Genomic DNA, 23,783 nt, shown 5'->3' with positions numbered 1-23,783 from the left:
CTAGCAGACACTCTTGTGCACACTGCTCTGAATGTGTGCTGGTTAGTTCAAACCGTTGATATGACACAGCCTGGAATCACCTGGGGAGAGTCTCAAAGAGGAATTGTCTTCATCAGATTGGTCTGTGAGGATTGTCTTGGTTGCTAATTGATGTAGAAAGATACAGTCCATTGTGGGCAGCACCATTTCCTAGGCAGGAGGTCCTGAATTGTGTCAGAATAAAGAAACCAGGGGCTGTGGAGATGGCTTGGCAGTTAAAAGTAATGGGTCCTTTTCTTCAGAAAAGGGTCCTGAGTTCAATTCCCAGCAACCACAAGGTGGCTCACAATGATCTGTAATGAGATCTGGTGCCCTCTCCTGGCCTGCAGGCATACATGCAGACAGAACACTGTATACATAATAAATACATAAATCTTTAAAAAATGTTTTAAAAAAGAATAAAGAAATCAACATAAGCAAAGAAACAAGCATTCATTACCCTCTGCTCTTAGCTGTGAATATGACATGACTAGTTGTTTGAAGTTTCTGCCTTGACTTTCCCGCTATGATAGACTGAAGCCTAGAAGTGTAAGTCAAATGAACCCTTTCTGCCCTATGTTGCCCAGCTCCCTGAAGCTGAGGTCCAAACCCAGAGCTTTGTGCTTGCTAAATTGCACTCCACCACTGAGCTAAATCCCAACACCCCACTGCAATGTTGCTTTTAGTCCAGATATTTTATCACAGCAACAGAAATCAAACTCCAATAGTAACAGAGTCTCACAACATTCTATGATGTAGAGAGTGCCACTGCCTTCATCACCCATAAGAAAACAGAGTCACGATGTGAAGGAATAACTTTCTGGGGTCACGGTGCTGCTGTGTGACCCCCAAAGTTCATCCAGACCCTTCATGGTTCATAACCTGAGTTATGAATAAACAACTTGTACCTGGGTTCCTTCACTCGACACATGATTTCTGGTGTGACTCTGGGCACTGCCAGTGACCTGAGCCTTATGTTCTCATTCTAGGGACGTGAGAGCCCTTGTCTTGATAACAGATAAGCAATCGTTGCACTTACGAGAGTAATCACAACCCGACATTATGTAGACAGAAAATACTAGACATCAAGCTATTAAAATGTAGACCTGCACATCATCCACCAAGGCCCTGTGGTGTCGGAAGCCTGACACACACCTCATTAAGCGTCACCTTTGTTGTGTATGTAGCTGATTAATGAAAGACCCAGAAGTCTCTGGAGTGGGAGTCATTCAATTAAAGACTGCTCCAAGAGACCACTGTGCCCCAACATGACTGACATAGCAGTTATCTGCATCTAATTAACCAGAGGAAGGCAGGATTGGGAGCTTGCTTAGGCCAGTCAAGGGCAGGAAACCGGAGAGTGTGGCTTGCTGTCGAATGTAGGACCCAGGCTGTGAGCTTAAGGGCAGTAAGGCTGGCTCTGTGGGATTTGCTGGAGATGAATAAAAAGGGTCTTATTACCCATCATGCCTCTTGAGACTAATCCCTATGCCTGAATTAATCTTTTTGGGAGACGCTGCAACTGCTAGGAAACTCTGTATGCTTTTGCGGCCAGTTGGGGGCGCTCAGAATCCCATTCACCGGAAAAATAGGGTGGGAAAGCAAACCTCAGGTTTACAGATTACAGGTTACAGGTTCAAGTCCATTTTGTGGCCCTTGCTCCTAAAGGATCCTTGTATTTTACACAGGGTAGCACCCCTCCATCCTGATCTCTCCCCTAAGTACAGTAACAGCACCATTGTATTTCATTCCTACCAGCCCTGCCCTGCCCTGCCTGCCCTGCCTGCCCCCACACACTGCCCATCAGAGCGAAGAGCCTTTCTTATGGGTCCCTGCATCCCTAGTTTTTCTCTCCCCAGCTAGGAATCTAGTTGAAGCCTCCTTTGCTTCAACTAGACTCCCAGTTTTAGCATACTTCTGCACTGTTGTTGATTATCATTTTCAGTTTGAAAACTAAGTTAGCCTCTTGCTAGAACTTGAAGTCGCTTTGCTGGTTGTATACAAGATAGCACAAGAAGACAGCAATTAACAATAGAAAGTTAAAACAGTGGGAGTGCAGAAAAAAATGTCTTCACGTACTATTCAAATGGACCCCTCGATGCCCCAAAGAGTGACATCTAGGTCAATTTCTGGCACAACATGCACACATATACACATGCATGCTCACACACACACACACACACACACACACACACAGAGAGAGAGAGAGAGAGAGAGAGAGAGAGAGAGAGAGAGAGTGCAGGGGTGAAGATGGAAAGATAATCAGAAAGAGGGAAAGGGGAACAGAAACCTTGGTACAGCATCAGGTGTGAAAATCAAGGGTCCTGGACACTGAGCATAAACCCTCAAAGGGTAAAGAATGTGAACCCCCAATAACCTGAACCCTTCCATTCCTCTCCAGCATGGCAGCACCACACACACACACACACACACACACACACACAGAGAGAGAGAGAGAGAGAGAGAGAGAGAGAGAGAGACAGAGAGAGAGACAGAGAGACAGAGAGAGAGAGAGACAGAGAGAGAGAGAGAGAGAGAGACAGACAGACAGACAGACAGACAGACAGATAGACAGACACACACACACACACATACACACACACACACACTGGGGGGGGGGAGGATACTGCACCCCCTACAGGCAGGGAGGGGTACCCACCATTAAAGGTTCCCTCCCTCCAGCCACAGCTCTACCAGTGCTCGTGAATAAAGAGCGAATGAGTGAAGGAATGAGTGAGGTAAACGGAGGCAATAGCTTAGAAAGCATTAGTTGGGTTTTGTTTTCCTAAATTCCCCCTATCCAGTCGAGGGGGATCCTATGGGAGAGATTCCTAAAGACATCAGGGCTCTTGACTGTAACATACATGATGTAAGCATGTGTTAACAGTTCAGCCAATGTGCCCTGAGGTCTGATGCCTGTGTTGACCATTGGGATTCACAGAACTCAGTGATGGAGGCTTCCTTGCTTTCATGAATATCCGGCTTAGTCAGAAATTGACAGAGACATTTGATATTTGATAGGACTGAAGAGCCCTCTGCTGGCCACGGTGTGAACTATCCCACATGACTTCTAGACGTTCAATTACATTTAATTGGCCATGACCTCAAACTATCTGCATGATTTAAATGAAGCTTCTCTATAGCTATGTGAAGATTAAAAGACCAATAGATATAATTTTTCATTAGCAAACTGTCAAAATTTTTGGCTAATACTCACATATACAAAAAGAATATGGAATAGCAGGCTGGAGCACATATTGTTGGTAAACAGAGCCTCCAAGTGAGAGAAGCAGATAGACAAGTTGAGGTACAGGCAGGGAGAGCCTCCAGCAACAGTGATTATCAGCATCTTAGACATAGAAATAGCAGAGATGATTCCCAGTCATCCAAGCCTTGTCAACTCAAGTCAAAGGAGTTCTTATAAAGAACTGGTGTAATTAAACAAATGGGACCCACACCGTGACTATGGACCCTGTGAGGCCGGCAGTGGCCCTGGCACCCTGGGTCTGGTTCTTCCCAGAAGCAGGTCACTTGGGAATGAAGCCCAAAGCTCATAATAAACTCCATCTAAGACTAAATAGTAGCATAAGACTGATAGTCAACAAGTACAGGAAGAGAAAGATGAAAAGAACTTTGAAGAAGGAGACTGGCCCTGGTGTGAGCTTCTGAGACCTCAAAGACTAACCCCAGTAGCAGAGTCTCTCCAACAGGCACACCTCCTAATTCTTCTGATCCTTCTCAAGAAGTGCCACTCCCTGATGAATAAGCATTCAAAGATAAGAGCCTATGGGAGCCATTCTCATCCAAAGCACCACTTTCAACTTTTGCAAGTGACCAAAGTGGCCATTATTTATCATCACGGTCATGCAGAGGTATTACCTACAGCCATGCTGGTAGCAAACTAAACACATAGTCTTCTGCTGGCGTAGTCAAAATCTGGCCTTGTGGCCTACACTGGTGTTTAGTGACAAAGCTTTGAAAGAGTATAAGGACCTGGGAAAAGAGAAAATGCATGCTACCCTTTGAACAGGTGACAGATTAACAGCCCAGAGTTGACATGCTTTTAGTCATCTTGTAGTGGTCTGTTCACTAGGCGTCGGGGATGTAGACAGGTAGGCCACTCAGGAGGCTGTGACTTTAAAACCACACAGCCTATGGGTGACTTCCATCAGGCCCTGTCTCCCCAGAAGTCATTCTAAGGGAATATCAACCACATGCCCCCCAAATGTGGGTCTAAGTACTGTTAGGTCTAGGGTAGGTCAGCAACCATCTGTATGTTCAAAATAATGTTAGAACCATGAATGACAGTCCCTCATGTTATCGGGATGTTAGAGAAGTGCATTCCTATTTGGATAATGGGCAGCCTACATAACAGTCGATGGGACAGTGCTCACAGGGTCACAGACCCTTCTCATTTCTGTGACTGACATGGAAGGGATTGCAAAGACAGGAAATGTCTGAAGACAGATGTGGGATGGACGAAGTCAAGGTGTCTGTGCCAGTCTGTGCTCTGGAGCTCTGACTGGTGGGTGCTGCAATAGAAAGAGACCTTTTCCTTGGCAGACATGTCTGCTCAGTACATCTGCCAATATGTCCAGTTGGTAAAGTTCTTCAGAAGAAATCCAAAAAGAGTCCCCAAAATGACACAGTCTAGGGGACTTGATTGGGTTCATTTTCTCTGCCAGTTAAAAAAATTAAAAGGCAGGAAAAATCTAAAGTGTGAAAGGTAGCAGCACCCAAAGACAGAATCATCAGCTGAAAAACAGTGTTTATTGGGGGTGAGGAAACACCCATGCAGTGGGCACAGGAACATAGAGAACGCCCTCCGCAGAGGGTGACTCAAAATTAGCCAGTTTCTTCTGAAAGGCTTGGGGGTCTTAAAGCCCCTGGAGAGTCAGCCAGCTTGAAGAAAGGCAGGATGGTTGATTGGTCCAGAACTGTTGTGACATGTCCTGAGCAGGCCTTGAACTTGTTGAGCCAGACCATCAGCCAAGAGCCTGCTTGTGGGAGATAAAAGCCCACAAGGCCTTTGTTTTAGGTTGCCAGACTTCTATGTCAAGTCAGAGGGTTGAGGGCGAAGCTGGCCATCTTGGATATTCGCCACCTTTATTGCCTAGCAATGACCCATCTCTATCTGTCTCCCTGCCAGGGAGTCTGTCTAACTCCTCGTCTCTCAGGGTCACACAGTGTCCCACAGTGGGAGTGCTCTCCCCCTCGCTCCATCCACATGCCCTACCTTGTCTCCCTCCAAAGATGTCTTCTCCGGCTTTTCCACCTCTTGAGGTGGCATCTCTGTGGTCTTCCTGCACTTAGTCCTGGACACACACTGCCTAGATATGGCTGCACTTCCCCAATGCACTGTGCACATCTTCCTGAAAGTCCCTCTTTGTCTTCTAGACTCTGTCCACACACACTTCAGCAGCCTGTCACCTGCCTTCTGTCCCCGACACTGCTGCCAAGGCCACTAGCTACTCAACTTCCTGACCATCACTGCCAGCAGCCAACTCGTTCTTGCACCTGCTTCCAGGATGGCTTCCCTCCAGGGCCCCATCTTCCTTCAACAGTGACTTCCTGAAGGAGTCCTTGGGCTCTATGCCAGCCATAATCTATCCAACCCTCCCCTCCCCTTGCAATACTTCCAGCCCCATTCTAGATCATCTCCCTCCTGGACCACTGGTCTTTTCTGATGTCAGCTACCCTCAAGATCACAGTGGCTCAAGCTGACATCATCACTTCCTCTTCATCGGGTTCTTTTTAGTCTTACTATTCCCTTGTTCACCCCACATCTACTTCTCCAAGCACCAGCCCCAAATGAACTTCCAGTGTGTATGGCCAACTCTATATGCCCCTCCAGTCCATGCCAAACTTCCTGTCACCTGCCCTCTTCAGAAGCTTCTGCTGCCTGTCTACCTCCATCCTTGCCCTTCTCAATACTCACTGCCCACAGAGTCACGGCTGCCCATTTGCCAGCATAGTGCAAGCTACAGCAGACCTCACATACTGACCTTCACACAGAACCTTGAAGTCTTCCCAGGCTGTCTGTCCATGGATTCTAAGATGTAAGCAAATTCCATCACATGGCTCTCAGCCTCTGACCCCTTCTGGGACCACCCCAAAAAGCCCTTGTGCCCAACAGCCTGGCTCCCACCCAAGGCATGGCAAGTGCTTTCCCCCTCCAGTGTGACCATCTGGAAACCTTGAAGCTCTGTCTGCCTTAGTCTGTGTCTGCAGTCTTCACTCCAGTTACCCCTGCCACCCTCCCTCTGAGTCCCCCGGTCTTTGCTGTCCCTGAGCCACCTGCACATTCGCACCTGCCATCTCCTGCTTTCCTGGCTCTTTGAGGTCCTAGCTCCTTGAAATGGGTCCCTGCGTTATTCATCTTTATGGTTTATGACCCAGTCACTCACACAGTGCCTCAGAGCTCCTCCGTCCTGAGCCGCTAAAGGAAGAAAGAGAAAATCATCCTCATCTTACATTCAAGCAAAAATTGGGAAAGCTGGTCCCACTCCTCAGAGTTCCTCACGCCTATGTCTTCATTCTCTAAGAAAGGTGGCCCCCATTTCTCTAATCTCTCCTCACCATTCAGTTATCGGGGCCACTCTTTTCTCACCAGAAGTCCTGTGGCCACTCAGCCTTCCCATAGGAAGGGCAGGAAAATTAGACACTCATGTTCCCAAGAGCAAAGTGACTGTATTTCATGTGACCTTTCTGATAGAGTGAGAGAAGAGGGAGGACACAGGTGTTTAGAGACCCGGTGGACATAGACAGGAAACTGGAGGAAAGGGAATCATGGGACAAAGCATGGGAGTCATGGGGAGAGTAGAGAGGAATTATGGGAATCTGCTCAAAGTATATTATATACAAACATGAAAATGGCCTCACATAACCATCTATAATGATAATTTTTAAAACTTAAAAACCCTGATGCCAGTGGTACCCAGCCACACAAGTATCCTTTCCCAGCCAGAACATAATGATCTAGATTAGTGGTTCTCAGACTTCCTAATGCTGTGATCCTTTAACAAAGTTCCTTATGTTGTGGTGACCTACCCCACCATAAAATTATTTTAATTACTACTTCACAGCTGTAATTTTGCTACTGTTATGAATTGGAATGTAAATATCTGTGCTTTCTGGTGGTCTTAGGCCACCTCTGTGAAAGGCTCATTCAACCCCCAAAGGGGTCACAACCTCATATGTTGAGAACCACTGGTCAAGAGCTTCCAATATCATCCCAAGGAAAACTACTGTGCTGTGGGGAAAGGAAGCTGCGTCTGACTCTGGCTCCTCCTTGCCCCATCATGTACCTTCCACAGACCAGAGCATACACACATGGCAGAGTAAACTCTTAAGCACAAGTTTCAGCCGACACCCCCTGATAGTCTCCCTCTGACCGTCCCTTCTCATGGCTTCCCAGCTGGGGCTGGCGTTGTTCAGGTGGAGGTTCCATCCTGCACCGTTCTGTGCCTCTCTCTGAGTCCTCACCACCTCAGTCCTCACCTCACCTTGGTGGATCCCTCGCTGCAGGACTGGAGTGGGATCACTGGCCCTACTCCCTCTAGCTGCAGTGCGTGTGTGACCTTCCCTTGAGACTCAAGAATGTTGAAGCTGGAGAGCCATGAAAGAAGATGCTTTGACATCTCTGGGCAGTGATTTTATTAAATAAAAGACTGTAGATGAGGATGAGAAAAAGCAGAAAGGACGTCCCTTTATCTTGTGGAATGCAGTCACCGAAAGGGTGACAGCTGCCGGGCAGGTGGCCTGGTTGCTGCTGGCCACTCCTCAGATAATTGGTTTGAGTTTTTTTTCAGCCCACTGTCAGGCAGCCTGCAAATCGACACTGGAGCTGGAGGGGGTGGCGTAGAGGTTTCAGGGAACACTGTCAATGAAATGGGCTTGGGATTTGGAGAGAAGGGGGCTGCAGGAGAAGGACCGAGCCAGACACAACATATACAAACTGTTTTAGTCAGTTACTAGCACAGACAGAGGGTGTGTGTGTGTGTGTGTGTGTGTGAGAGAGAGAGAGAGAGAGAGAGAGAGAGAGAGAGAGAGAGAGAGAGAGAGAGAGAATATACTTATCTACTAACCTAACCATGTGTGTGTGGAGGCCAGAGCTCAATACTAACCGTCTTCTTCAGTCACGGGACACCTTATTTTTTAGGAAAAGGGTCTCTCTCACTGAAGCTGGATCTGGCTGTTTTGGCTGGACCAGTTAGCCAGCAAGCCCCAGGGATCCTTCTGTCCCTTCCTCGCAGCACTGGGGTTGCAGACATTCATCACTATGCTAGCTTTTAACCTGGGTTCTAGGGACTCAACCTCAGGTCCTCATGCTTTCACACCAAGGACCTTATTGACTGAGCCACCTGCCCCTCCCCTTGACTGAATTTTTTTATTCTCTTTTTTGTGCTGACCTCTGACCTGCTTCTGCCATTTTGCAGCTGTATAGCTCAGGTCATCTGACCCTCAGTGTCCTTGTCTGTAAATACGGTGTCGGTAAATGGTTCATACTTTGTGGGGGATCAGGTTGAAGACACTGAAACCCTGGGCAAGCAGGCAGGGCTCAGTGGGTGATGGCCGTGTCGCGTGTGTGCTGGCTCTGACATGTGCAATGCCTGTGCCCATGTCTGACACAGAGCAGTCCTACTGCTGGACGGCCCTAGTTGCATGCCACACCACCTGAGGACTGGGATTTGAAAATAAGACTTGAATTTTCAAACTCTCTGGCCCAGGGTCTAAAAGCCTACTACCTCCCCAAGCATGCTGAATCATCCTACAGTTTGCTGAGTGGCCTAGTGCATTGGGGAACACAGATGCATCTGATACAGGGGTTGGGTTAAGTTCAGTCAACATCTACTTTGTCTTTGAAGGTCCATAATCTACCATTTAGCACATAATGCCAGGGAGACAGACTCTGCCGTCAGGCCCCTAGTGACTTTTCTATCAGCCACTGGACAAATGACTAGGTTTGAAATCATGCCTGCTGCCCGGATGATGTTCCCTCGAGGATGTTTCAAGAAATGTGTAAATAAGAGTTGCTAACTCTGTCTGTGTGCCATAGCTGATGGTGCCATTGTCCACCACAATTTCACACAAAACTCAAAATGTTGCAAAAAAAAAAAAAATCCTTGAACTCTGCTACTAGGGGAGTGCTTTGAAGAAATTGTTAGGTGTGTGGCAATTATCCACGTGCCTTGGTTAAGTCCAGTCCTAACTCTGCCACGAAGCCCCACTCATTCCAGAAAGGCTCAGCGCCACCGTCCTGCAGGGGAGCCTCAGTTACAAAGGCACAGGTGAACACAGACGAACAAACAGCATCACGGGAGCCTGTGATGAAACTGTTTTCTTGTAGCAAGCAAACTTGAATGAACCTGGGAACTGTGAGTAGGCTGTGATTAAAACATGTGGCCCAGTTCCCATTCACTTTCAGCTGAAAACCGGTGGTTTATCACAAACCAAGCTAGGCAGGGGCTCTGGGCATTGATACAGGAATGTGTCCAGGCCTGTGGGGGCAGAGGCCACCCCACGGCCTCACCTCCCAGGCAGGAACTGAGATGCTAAGTGCATGGATGATAGCTGAGATGGGGTTGGGGGACAGACTTCTAGGTGGCCTGCGGGTCTGCCTTCCTTGGAGTGTACTAGGGATGCCACAGGGAAAGAAACCAAACATCCCTAATACATTCACCTCTAGGCCGGCTCTTGTCCCCTGCAGGTGGCTCGCCAGCTTCAGCCTTCTGTGGTGTGGATCCAAGACACGGAGAAAACCTTCTACAAAAAAGTCCCACAGTCTGAGAAGCCGGTGAGTCCTCCTGGTGGCTTCCTTTTCATTCTCTAACTTTTTTCCCCTTCCTCTATGAGGACCCCTCACAAGGAACCGTCTCTACTTTCAAGAAAGTCTTAGCTTTTCAAAGCAGTAAAGGAGACTCAGGGGCTTTAAATCCTTCCACAGTAGGCTCTCTCTGTCCTAAGTGCCTGTCAGTATTTGAAAGAAGCCAGTGCCTTGATTTTTATGAGGCATAATTTGGAAGAAAATGGGGAAAAAGGAAGGAGGGAGGTTTTTCAGCCCAAACATGATTCAGAGCAAAGAAACAATTCAGAGAACTCTGCTCAGTTACAGCCAGGGGCACACACGGAGTTATTATTACGATTTCCTATTGTTCATAATAACAAATAGCAAAGGGCCTGAATTTCTTGAACAAAGGCCATCAACAGCAAAGCTAAGTGCTCTGCATTCGGGGCCTCTGGGGAGCTCAGTCTCAATTGCTTCCTTCCTCCTTTTCTCTCTTTTTCAATGGCCCCCCTCCCCCACACTTCCCTCCACAAATCACCAGCAAATTTCCCACAAGTTAAAAAAAATAACAGATACATGGGCTTGTTATCCCACACCAATTTGTAGCAAAGCAAATAGTGGTTAGCTGTGAATTTCTGATTAAATCCACAAGGATTTTAATCACTTATGTATTATACATCATTTTCAGCAGGTAGAGGTGATTTGGGTAAAGCCCGAAAGCTCCTTCTTTGCTTCTCCAAATGAGCCCTGATTGCCCTGTCATTTCAAAACCTCTTAGGAAGACTCATTTATTTTATTTCATCTGGGAACCTGGTGGTTAGCTCCCCCTGCTGACCATGTCAAGACATTGAGGAAGACAAAAATCTCAGTCCGAGAAACTGAGGCTAGAAATCACCTCGTGATCATCTAAAGGGGAATGCAGGGCTATGTTCAGCCAGGGGTCACATGTATAATGCAATCCGAATGTGGCTTGCTAATGGACATGGCGATCGCTCTCCCACAGGACTTCAGCCTGAGTGTTGTGAAACTCAAGAAGTTGGTTCTGCCATACACCTTAGCTGGCTGTGTGTCTTTCATCAAATAACTTAACCTCTCTTACTCCCTGCTTATTTAACTATCAGCCAGAAGAGCCTCTGACTTCAGGAAATTTCTCTGGCTTCCTCTCCCATGATCCCTTAGCTCTACCAGTCGGCTGTCAGAAATTACAGCAACCTAAGTCCACAGAGAATCTGAAGAATGGCACCTGTTGATGAGAGATCAAAGGCCAGTGGAGGGCTGAGAATGCTTTATGGGATGCTGGTGGCAAGCGGCAAAATGAGATAACCCACGTGGGGAACCAGTGTGCAAGGCAGGAAGCTGGCAGGGATGGAAATGTCGGTGGTACAGACAGACCACCCCTCCAGACCCCACGTCCACCCTTCCACTCTTGTCTCCAGACCCCACAACACCATCCATGGCTGAGTCTGTTCTGTAGGAGACAGATGCTGGGGAGGCACAGGAGGCACTGTGAACCAATCAAACTTTTGCTCTGTCCACATCGGCAAGAAGATCCGTGACTGTCAGGGGAAATCCCCACTCTGAAGATCACAGATCACACCCTGCACAAGTCCCAGAACATATTAGTTACTTTTCTATTGCTGTGATAAACAACATGGCCAAGGCATCTTATAAAAGAAAGCACTGAATTTGGCTTATGATTTCATGGGGTTAGAGTCCACGGTGGCCTACTGAAGGCATGACAGCAGGAACAGCTGGGAGCTTGCATCTTGATCTGAGAGCCGGAGGCAGAGTGTACACTGGGAATGGCATGAGTCTTTTGAAACCTCAAAGCCTGACCCCACTGACACATCCCCTTCAACAGGCCTCACCTCCTAGTCCTCCCAAACAGTCCTACCAACTGGAGATCAATTATTAAGATATTATGAGCTTATAGGAGTCATTGTCATTCAAACCACCACATAAAATATTCCACTGAATCTGAGGAAAACCATTCCTAAGGTGCCTGAACACAAGGCCCAGGGATGGCCCAGCCATCCCAGCAGGAGGTGGGTGCTGTGGGGAAGAACCACATATGTGCATGGCAAGCTCCAAAGAACTTGGGCACAGCAACTTCCAGCCTGACTCAGGGGAGCAGGGCCCCAAAGTTCTCAATGCCTTCCTGCCATGCTGGGTCTGAGCCTGCACTCTTTACCCAAGCTCCGCAGCCACCAGGTCTTGGGAACCCACTGAAGTGGACACCCATGCTCAGAAGGGGGGAACCAAAGCCAGGCCAGAAATTGTTACTGTGGAAAAGAGGACTTGGGACAACATTCTCTGCAGCTTCTGTCCACATGGGACCCAGAGATTCTTTTTGTTTTTTCCCAACATATCCCAGCCTCTATCCCAAAGGATTCTCTGATCTCCAAACTACAAAATGCCTAGAGAAGAAAACATCTACCTAAACCAGGAGGCCAGTTCTGTCTGACCACAGCCACAGTACAAAGAGCAAGGCCACTTGGCTCAGAGTGGCTTCTTGCCATGCTTGGAGATCATATCCATGGTGATGTATCCCCCAGTACCTCTGCCTCGGATTAGGACCCCCACATAGTAAAATTCATGAATCTTGTCCCATTCTGAGCAATGAGGTGGTGGAGAAGGCCTAGCCAGCCAGGAGAAAACTGGAATGTGTAGCCTATGTCAGGATGCCACACTTGTGGGGTATGAAGACAGGTTCTGACAGAGATGTCAGATAGAAGAGGCACAGCAAGCATATCAGGACAACTCCCAGCAGCCCTGAGAGGAGGCCTGGTGGTCTCTCACAAAAAGAAAACAGAGATTCAAGAGAACAAGCTAGGAAGGGGTAATATGAGATTCAGAACCAGGCTAAGTATGGAGGCCATACCTTCAACGTGCCTGGATACCACTCACAGACTAGAAGACCTTTAATGTGAGACTGACTTTCCCTTCTGCTACAGGGCCAGTTCTCTGTTCCATCTGCATCCCATATCTCCCTGGGACCATATCTCTCCTGGGACCTGCTTTGGAAGACCTCTTGTCTTAGGAGCCAAAACGGAGGAACTCTGAAATTGTCCCCCTCCTACTCACCCCTGATCCTCCGTGTCACCCCAGAAACCCTTGACAAGGCCTCAGAAATGTCAGAAAAATCAAATCCTCTGGGGAGTGGGTTCACCCACGCAGCTTTGAGGAAGCCAGCCCTGCCTTGGCAGACCCTTGCTGGAGCCTGCCCCATGGTATTGCTATAAGCAGACGGTCAGTCGTGTCAGAGACAAAGGTAAAGATTGAGGCAAGGGTCCCTGCTCCTGCATTTTTCTGCACCATTACCCTTTGTTGCTTCATCTAGCCCCAGCCTTCCTTGCCTCCACAATAGGTCTCCACCGGGGAATTGCTTGCTTTGTTGGCGCTGGCTGTGATGCTCGTTTTGTGGAGCTAACTGCAGAAAAGCAAATTGAAATTGCCGTGTGGATGCTAGCCACTAATTTGAAATTGCCCACAGTAATACAGTTGTGAGAGACTGGCAGGCCAGCCGTGGGGGGTGGTGGATGTGGAGGTGGCCAGCTAATCAGGAGACGTTTTCCCGGAATGATTGATGAGCCAGTCTTGTGCTGAATGAACAGCTCTGAAATGGAACTGTACTGGGGAGCCGGGGATCGGATGAACACACCCCTGCTTTCTCATTCCCGAATCGGGAGAATGCACCTCCTCAGTGTGAAGGTGTCACCATGGATGCCACCCAGGATCAACATTTGTCATCCAAATAGGCTACTTAATTTTAGATCTCCCTGCCGTCTCAGGGCATGCAAGTGATGATACCCCGCCTCAGAAAGGGAAGAGTGGGCACTGCCATCACCATAGCAACCTGGCTACTAAGGGTGGATGGGCCCAGCCATGCAGGTGTGTCCCTGTTTGGAGCCTTCTGGAACCCTCAGGTTAGTCATTTCTCCAACAGTCTTTGGATGGCTCACACATGCACCCCTGGAATTCTATCCACCCCTACAAGGCTTGTTTGCCCTACTTGGCTTCTAAAAGGACTAGTCCTCCCCCTCCATCTCTGCTCACCTCTCAGTCCGCCACCATCCCATCTCCACTCCACAGAAAATGCTTTTAAAAAGCACCATGGCACACAAGTAGCACAAGACTTGCTCTGAAAACTACAAAAGCATGGAGAAATTCCAAAGACCTAAATAAACAGCAAGGCATTCGGTATTCTTGGGTTAAAGATTTAATGTTGCTACGATGGAGTCTTAGTTAGGTTTCTAGCTGTGATAAAACACTGACCAAAACCAACTTGGGGATGGAACTGTTTATTACAATCTTATAGATCTGCTAAGGGAAGCTAGGGCAAGACCATGGGACAGGAATTGCAACAGACGCCATGGAGCAATGCTACTCACTGGCTTGGTCCCTAATGTTTTCTCAGTCTTTCTTATATAACTCAGGTCAAACTAACCAGCACAGATGACATCGCCCCAAGAACCACCTACAGGTGCAGGGCAACCCCCATAAACATAGCCGCTGACTCCAACACATACATTTAAAGCTAATCCTAAAGTTTTTGTGGAAACTCAAGAGAGCCAGACAAAATAATAAAGCCCCCCCAATTTTAGTGTGCTAAAAATATACATTTTTCCAAAGAAGACACATGATTGACCACTAAGTTCATGAAAAGATACAGAATATCAGTCACTGGCCAACAGGAGCCATGTGACCAAGGCTGGGCTTGGGCATCTTTGTCCAAGCTCTCTTCCCATGCTTCCTCTTCGTCCTACTGTACCAGTCAGGCTTAACTCTAAAGCAGGCATTGTCCAGGGCAGCAGGGCCAGCTCTGCTTCTCCCTGGGGTCCAGAACAAGCTCATCCACACTCCAGCATCTCCTTCTTGGTGCAGACATGACCCTGAAATGCCTCAGCCTCCAGCTGCCCTCAAGCTGCTTCAGTTGCAGAGCCCTTGGTGACATGATTGCCAGGACCTCGGGTACTCATAGTGTCTTGAGTAGCAAAGGAGAGCTTGAGTCCATCTTCTAGACAGCTCAGAACGAAGTGGGTTCCTCCTGCTAAGAAATGAGCCTTCTGGGTGGCCCCTTGAGGGTCAAAGTCTTGGGTCTTCCACTGGGAACTTCCTTCCTTCTTTCCATCCTTCTTGATTCCAAGCCTGAATGCCAGAGGCCAGAGGCAGGAAATCAGCACAGTAAAAAGTCAGCCAAGCAAAAGGCGCCTCCCAGGGCTCATCCAGGGACACTCTTAGAGAGGCCACAATCAGAACCTCAAAGTCGCCACGCCAAGTGCCTGTCTCCACATATTCTGCTTCATTTTCTCGGCTCTCGGCTCTTTTCTCCATGTGGCCTAATCTTTTTCCCTCCCTCTTCCTCCCAGAATGAACCAAAACGCCTGAAAAAACACCTTCCCAAGATCCTGAAGCTCCTGAGGCCAGATGATCGGATCCTGATTGTGGGGACCACACAGCGCCCTTTCGATGCAGAGCTTCAGTCCTTCTGCAGGGTATACCAAAAGATCATCTTGGTGCCCCGACCTGACTACGCCTCCAGATATGGCAAGTATTCTAAGGCCTTCCGTGTGGCACCTGGCTGGCCACTGGGGTTTGCTTGCAGGCAAGAAGACCTGGAGGGCCATGGGTGGCCTTAGAGCAGTGGCTCTCAACTTTCCTAATGCTGCAACTCATTCATACAGTTCCTCATATTGTGGTGACCCCCCAACCATAAAATTATTTTCATTGCTATTTCATAGCTGTAACATTACCATGGTTACAAATCACAGCATAATACCTGTGTTTTCTGATGGTCTTAGGCGACCCTGTGTAAAGGTCATTTGACTCCCCCATACAACACAGGTTGAGAACCACTGGCTTAGAGGAACTTGGGCACTGCAGGGGCTTCAAAGAGTGTGGCCCTAGCTTTCATAAAATCCATGTCACACACAAAGCAAGGAAGACTCTGGGACCTGTTATATCTCTACCCCTCTAGGGCTTATGTATCACATAGGGCCACAGTGTTCTTCATAGCCAGCCAGACCGGAAGAACAGAGGGAAGGTTGGCTGGTGGGTGTCGCCAGCGGCGGCGGTGTGACAGGAAAGGAGAATATGGAGCATCAAGGAGCCAGGCAGAGATGATGGGGAATGAAGAGGCTGTGCTGTGGGGAGCAGAGAAGACCCTGTAGTAGGGAGGATTCCGCTCCACTCAGGGCTCCCCGCCCCTTCATCTCACTCACTTTTCCTTTATTTCTTTTATTGCATGTATTTTACATCACTTTATTGCAAAGAGATGGGGTGTTCACTTTAAGGGGCTACAGCATGAGGCCTTATTTGGGATTGAGCGGCTTCTCTTGTCTGACAAAAGGGAAGCGATCAACAGACATCACAGGCCATTGCAGTCTGTGACAAAATGCCAGGCATCTCCAAGAACTCAGTCATACTATAGATTCCCCCCTGAATGTTTTCTGGCTTCGTCGTCATGGTGGAGAAGACAGAAAGTAACTCTCCTGGGCCCAGGGCCCATCCACCACGGGCCTGCTCCTCGTACATTTCTTCCCAGGAGTGATTTGTCTGGCCACCATTTTTGCCGTCGTCGTTATAAATACTGTCAGTGTTTCCCTTGGGACCTTAAAGTTTTCACTATCAGTGCCGCAGAACATCTGTCTTAGAGAAGGACCACTCCTGCCTCCGAGGTGATTGCAGTAGTTTCCGCCAGCCCTGCGGGGCAGCTGCAAATCCATGGCTGAGCCACTACTAGGCCATTTATCTACCAGCAGCAAGAGCTCCAGAGGTTTATGAACACACACACACACACACACACACACACACACACACACACACACACACACGCAACACCACAGGGCTGAGTGGGGTGGTGTGGACACAGAGAGCTCAGCAGGCCGCTGGGGGAGGGGGGCTTGGAGTAAGGCTTGCTAAACATAACTCAGTGTCTGCCTCGCTCCTGACCCCCAAACCAAGCTGCTGTACTCCCAGGTTGATGAATGCTTCCTGTGGTCCTCAGAAGCCCCCCAAACCGCCCTAATGCTTCACCCTAGCTGTTCTTCCCCCAGGTCTACCTGGCTAATTACACAATTCATCACAGGCCCCGCCCACATTGGATGAATGCAGAGGCAATATCTTCACATTTGTTTGGAACTCAAAGCCTCAGGGGGTCAGATGCTCACCCAAATCATATCACTTAACTCTTTCACCCATGAAGCACAAGATAAAATGAATGTTAAGATACTACGTCATGGCCATCCCAGCCAGGGTCGGGCCAGTTGGAGGCATCAAAAGCAGATGCCCGAGCCCAGATTTTTCCCCTTCTCCACAGAGGATGGGAAACATGGATTAGTCTGTGAGGGGCCTTCCCTTCCAAAAGAGAAAGCCCAGGATGGACCTGGCGTGATGGCCCAGGCAGTGAAATGCTTGCTGACCTGCATGTGGACCTGAGCTTGGACCCCCAGCTCCCACTTTACATGCTGGGCATGGTGGTGCACACCTGTCGTCCCAGCTCTGGGGAGGCAGGGACAAGGGGCTCCCTACCTCTACCGGCCCCCAGCCAGCTTGGTCAAAATCAGTGAACTCTGGGTTCAAACAGAGACTCTGTCTCATGAAATGAGGTGGAGAGAAACTGAGGAAGATACCGGGCATCAACCTCCAGCGTCTGTACGTGAGAGCATGCTCACATACACACACTCATGGACACTCTTGAGTCCTGACAGGGTCCTCATCCCACCCACACTGGCCTCCCCATCTGCACTCCTAGGTCATGCCAGCTGCCTGCCACTCCTGGGCCCACTCTAGAGCTCCTGTCTTGGCTGAGACTTTCTATGCCAGGTTCCATAGGCTCTGAGACAGGGGCTCCAGGAGCACACAATTGTTTCTTCTTCTTCTCCTTCTTCTTCTTCTTCTTCTTCTTCTTCTTCTCCTTCTTCTTCTTCTTCTTCTTCTTCTTCTTCTTCTTCTTCTTCTTCTTCTTCTTCTTCTTCTTCTTCTTCTCTTCCTCCTCCTCCTCCTCCTCCTCCTCCTCCTCCTCCTTCCTCTACTTTTCTCCCCTTCTCCTTCTTTTTCTCTTCTTCTTCCTCCTCCTTCTCCTTTTCCCCTCTTCCTTCTCCTTTCCCTTCTCTTGAGACAGCTCTGGATGGCCTAGAACTCACTGTGTAGGCCAGGCTGGCCTTGAACTCCCAGAGATCTGCCTGCCTCTGCCCCACCCAAATGATGGGAATAAAAGCATATGCCATCACACCCGTCAGACACATTCTTTTAAAGGTTAATAGGTCAAACACGTCAACTACAAGGTAGAAATCAGGCTTCTGCTCTCATCCACCCTGGGCCCTGGGGTGACAGTGGGCAGGTGTCCCCTCACCACTGTCACATTGTGCCTCCACTCAGGGTGATGATTCTTGGACTGTCAGCAATGTGTGCACATTGAGAAATTTTCAGAACAGTGCTACACAAAATCTAGCATTTGTTTTTTTAATGATTTTTAGTTGGCATACAAAATAGTGAGTTTCATTAAAACATTGTCATGTTGTATCACTGTAGCTTGCTATGAAACTCCCCACTACTCTCCCAGCTCCCTATTCCCCCACTTTCTGGTCCCTTTCTCTCCTCTCACCCAGATAGTCTTCCTTCTGTTCTCATGGTGTGTGTGTGTGTGTGTGTGTGTGTGTGTGTGTGTGTGTGTGTGTGTGCGTTTGTGTGTGTGTGTGTTTTTAAGTCTTGTTTCTGTATATAAGAAACATTCCTGGCAATACCAGACTCTGTGCATTCCATAACTAGTGAATCCTCACTGATGGAGATAGATAGAGATGGATCGTGGTAGGCAGTTGGATGGTCTGGGCCAGGAACATCCAAGGCCATACCTACTACTACCTGACATGTGGCAGAGACAGTATAAAGCCTCTGAGTCTGAGGCACCCAGGCTCTCACTGCCCACACACAGACAGTTCCACCTCATGCCACAGGTGGCAGTTCTGTGTACACAAAGACTGAAGCCATCCCCATTCCCATCTTGACTTCTGCTAGGGCTTCGGCTGTCTATGACTCTCCCCTCCTCACCTGCCAGAGTCACCACTGGAAACCTCTGGTCTTTTTTGTCAATTGAGCATGTTTGGACAGAAGCCACAGATGTTTTGCAAGTGACACTGTTGTCTAATTGAGGCTGCTGTCTGTTATTTTTTGCCAGAGATTGTATTTTTCTGATTTCGAATTCCGTGCTGTTTATATTTGGATGCAAATTCTCCAGGCTTGATATGCTCTGTCTCTAAACACTGGAGCACATGCACTGCACACAAATATTCTGTAGTTCGTGTTTCATAGTTGATAATTGGGGGTGGGGTTGAGAAACTTGAAGGCAATGTTAATAATTTGAGTAACAGCAGTAATCCAGGTACAGAGAAATTCCTGTCACATGCTGGGGACTTCCAAGTATGTCAGGTACACTTCTCTACTTTATTCTCCCACAAGTACTAACTGGGGTTCCAACCCCAATAAACACACCAAAGACATAGCAGAATTCCAAGGAATTGTCTGTTGTCTTGAGCCAATAGGAGCACCCCATGGCCCTGGATGTTTCCTCCACAACCCCCCCAAAACATATTTCCTCATGTTGCAGCAGTTTGGCTCATTCAAAAGCCAAACACACAACCCAGGAGTGAACACTGGGTAATTCTTATCTGGACTGTGGTGCTAACATAGCTATGGGTCTTCCCTCAGCCATTTCATCTCTCATTGCAGTAAGCAGAGCTTTACATCTTGGCTTCTTTGGGTGAGTGGATTCATGGAGTCATTGAATAGACCCAGAATGGACCCCTGGCCAATGGACTAAATCATCAGATCTCTATTAGAGTGGTCATGTTTAAAATGTAGTTTTGGTGTTCCTTGGGGAAGTTAAAATGCTCTGAGGTCTCACCAGACATTCCCAATGAAGAGAAATACAGTCACAGACTCCTCACCCAGCCGGGTTTGGAAACAGCAGGCCCTGGTGACTCCCTTGAAACTCGCTAAGCAATAGGAACATAGCTTGCTGGACATGACGTTATTGTGAAGATCATACAAGGCAGTGATCTGTCTCTAAAGTTCAGCTCCATGAAGCATTTCATGACTCATTTTTACAGGGTCCCTGTGCTCCGATAGAAGGGTCCCTCTGCCAGCACCCATCTGATGGGCTGCAGTCAGCCAGTGTATTGACTGGGAGTGGGTGCAGGGAGCAGAAAACATACTTGCTCTATTTGATCCAGTGTGTGGTATTGCTATGTGCTATGTGCAGCCTGGCACCAGCTAAGAAAAATGGGAATCTATGTTCCTATTCCAGCTACAATGATAATATAAGAAATGAACCTTATAATTAAAAAGAGAAAGGCATGCTTCTCCCGCTTATCCACACTCATGGGAAAACATGACACTCTGATGAGCAGTGACATCACACATGCCCCAGATAAATTTTCCATCTTGGAAGTTTTTAAATATCTTTACAGGTGCCACATTAAAACCATATGAGTTTCCTTTTTCTTTGTGAATTTACAAGGGGCTCAAGTGGAACGACAGACTCGAGGGTCTCCAGTATGCATCTCCAATGCTGGAAAAGTCCCCAGAGGAGATGCATCTAAGCTTATTCAACGGTCTGCTCATTTGAATTGCAGACCAACTGGGGTGGGTTTCTCTGAGGATTCCTCTCTTGATGAGACTGAGTTCTGAGTGGAGACCTGGGCTGTTGTTGCTGACTCTGCCATAATTTTGTTCTCCATCTTTCCCACTGTCTTGGATGTTGACAGTTCTGTGGAAACAAATCATTCTCCGCAACGGAGGTGTGCTCACCAACGCCTTGAACATCAGTTGCTTGTCTAAAGTCACTGATGGCTTCACACAAGGGCAGATCGTCAAAGTAGTCAAGGAGGTGCTCACGGACCGCAGGGTCCGGCAGCAGTCTCACAAACCGCTCACCGCCGTCGAGTTCATCACCATCATGACCACCATGAACCCGGTGTACAGAGAGGAAGAAGAGAGCTTCAAGGTAACCGAGCATCCTGCTAGCTAAACATGACATCCTCTCCCCCTCCGGCTTCCTGGCTTCCATAGATTCAAGTCCTACCATGTGCAGTTCCCAAAATCTTTTACACCTCAAGCAGTAGGTCTTGTGAATTTTATTTTAAGTGCACATGTCTTTTGGAACTCAAAAAAAAAAAAAACTGTCATCTGTGGCCTTACAGAGTTATAAACAGCCAAACTGCAGGATTCAAAGGCACTGATTTCAGAGCTGGGAATGTGGGGGTGGAGCTTAGTGGCACAGCATTTGCCTAGAATGCACAAGGTCCTGCTCTCCCTCCCTCTCCTCCTCCCCCTCCCTCTCTCCCTCCCCTCCCCTCCCTCTCTCCCTCCCCTCCCCTCCCTCTCTCCCTCCCCTCCCCTCCCTCTTTCCCTTCTCCCTCCTTTTCTCTCTCCCTCTCCCCGACCAACTAACTTCTGATTGGTTCCTTACCACATGGAGGGTATCTGGCAGTTTCTTCCCAGAAATTAGGGCAAGGTCTGGCAAGGTCCAGGGGCTCAGCACATCCTGCTGAATCAGAGGCCTATGTCTTGCTGGGTCTTTTCTGCAGCCTCCATGGCTGCCAAAGCAGGGGGCCTTTCATTACCTGTGCCAAAGAAAGTCACCACCATGTCACACTGTCACCAAAAGGAGGCTTCAAATTTTCATTCAAGATTCTCACCTCCAAGAGCCTGCTCAGATTTCCCCTATAGAATTTCCCATCAAGCCTAAAACTGTTTTTTCCTTCCTACTTTGTCCCCAAGTGCTTTGGTTGGAAGTGAGAAACTGTAAAAATAATGTCCCAGAAGTAGTGTCCCAGCTGGAGGGTGGTGAGCACTTCCTGTAAAGCTCCAGAGGGAGAGCTTAGCAGTGGTGGGGCACACCTTTAATCCCTAGCACTTGGGAGGCAGAGGCCAGTGAACTCTGAGTTTGAGGCCAGCCTGATCTACAGAGTAAGTTCCAGGACAGCCAGGGCTATACAGAGAAACCCTGTTTCAAAAAAAAAAAAAAAAAGAAAGAAAAGAAAGAAGGAAAGACCCAGAGAGAAGTTGGGGCTTTGCTAGCCTTGCTGCCTGGGCCACCTGTGAATCATAACACAAGAACCTCTTACACAGAGTGTACACAAAGGACGGTGGCTGAGTACCAATAAAACTCTTTACAAGACAGAAAACAGGCTGGGTTTGGCCCATTGCTATACTTTGTGAACTCCAGCAAAACTGAAAAAGAAAAACAACTTCAGCTGCAGCTGCTACACTAATGATTTTATTTTATTTTTATTCTATCCTGTTAACTGTTTAATTTAACATTATGATAACAAAAATTCATCATTCCCCAGTGATATAATCTTTTCTGAAATTCTGCCTTTTTTACCCTTTTCTAAAATACTGACTTCCACCCTTATTTTGAGGAATGTGATTTAGCATGTTAAAACATGAACCTGTTATTTTTTAAATTTGCAAACTGATCTCTAGGAGTTTTGCCTGCAGTGGGTGTTTGAGGACTGACTGTGACTCTGGGCACAAATGCATATGCCTCTTGCCTCCATTCTTGGTGGAGTTAGTCATTCTGTTCATTTCTAAAGAAATGAAATCATTGCCCCACCATTAGCCTATTCCCCAATCATTAGTGTAGCAGCTAGCACAGTGCAATCCCAAGTAGATGTTCAATAGATTTGTTCATGACTTGTTCATTGAACAGATGGGATGATGTCATCACACCCCCGGATACTGTGATGACCACTACTGACATGGTGCACAATCTGGACCATAAATTTTCCCAGACTGTGTTTCTAAGAACATGTCTGCTGAGCTCATAGTTCCTCGGGAACATTCTGTCCTGTTCCTTGGATGTAGCAGAGGAAACGTGGGATGCTATGGATGATATAATCATTTAGACCTCATAGCCTTCTGTTTTATGAGGAAAGGCCTGAGCTATACAGAGGTGTGGTGGATGTCATCGTTAGGGTTTCTGTTGCTGGGAAGAGACACCATGAGCACAGCAACTCTTACACAGAAAAACATTTAATTGGGGTGGCTTACACTTTCAGAGGTTTAGTCCATTATTAGCATGGTATGACATGGTGGCGTGCAGCCAGACATGGTGCTGGAGAAATGGCTTGCAGGCAACAGGAAGTCAATGGAGTGTCACACGGAGCAAGGCTCGAGCCAAAGAGACCTCAAATCCCACCCCCCACAGTGACACACTTTCTCAAAGACACACCTACTTCAACAAAGGCACACCTCCTAATAGTGCCACTCCCTTTGGGGGTAATTTTCTTTCAAACCACCATGGTGGCAAATAAGAGTCCCTCAAAGAGCTTGGTACACAGAGCTTGCAAGGCAAAGGGAAAGTAAGCTTGCTGTAGGCTGACCGTAATATCTTCAGACTAGCCTGAACTATTCCAGTGAGTCCAGTGGAATCCTGAAAGTAGATGAGGAGATCAGAAAAGAGAGTGAGAGAGATAGAGAGCCATTGGAGGGGTCCTCACTGGCATCTAGCCCAATGTCACTAGCCTGTGGGTGGACAGGGAACCACAGACCAGAAGAGCAGGGGACTGGGGAAGTGACAGAAGGCAAGAGATCAGCCTGTCCTCTGGGGCCTCCAGAGAGGTGCACAGCCCTACCAATGCCTTGACCTTGGTTGGTAAGACCATTCCAGAACTGTGAGGTCCTAAATATGCTGCTTTGAATACTGATTTCAGTAATTTGCTAAAACAACAGAAAAGAAAGGAAAACAATACAAGAAACAGGAAATTCTGCAGGGCACTCAACCAAGAGCAGCAGAGCTATGGTTCATGGCCTACTCCAAATCCACATTCATTAGCTGGACCTACGCCATAGAATTAAGAACTCAGACTGAAATCCTTGACCACTTCACTTCTAAAAGTGGAGCCAAGACTACAAGAAGGATGCAAGGGTCCTTAGGTAACTCTCAGACTCTCAGACAGGTACTAGCCTCTGAGAT

At 47.9% G+C, this 23,783-nt stretch overlaps 1 protein-coding gene across 2 annotated transcripts in view; it reads left to right on the top strand.

Annotated features, from left to right (window-relative positions):
- The window catches only part of Iqca1 (IQ motif containing with AAA domain 1), a 112,166-nt gene that overhangs the window by 85,655 nt on the left and 2,728 nt on the right, over positions 1–23,783 (top strand). For both annotated transcript variants that reach the window (XM_035439268.1, XM_035439267.1), the window contains exons 16-18: positions 9,728–9,814; positions 15,175–15,352; positions 20,569–20,807. In XM_035439268.1, the coding sequence (XP_035295159.1) occupies positions 9,728–9,814; positions 15,175–15,352; positions 20,569–20,807 (504 nt within the window). The remainder of the gene's footprint in view (positions 1–9,727; positions 9,815–15,174; positions 15,353–20,568; positions 20,808–23,783) is intronic.

Source organism: Cricetulus griseus, chromosome 2 (genome assembly GCF_003668045.3).
Source record: "Cricetulus griseus strain 17A/GY chromosome 2, alternate assembly CriGri-PICRH-1.0, whole genome shotgun sequence".
Lineage (NCBI taxonomy): Eukaryota > Metazoa > Chordata > Mammalia > Rodentia > Cricetidae > Cricetulus > Cricetulus griseus.
Note: the sequence above shows the minus strand (reverse complement) of the source record. Positions and strands in the feature narration are given on the sequence as shown.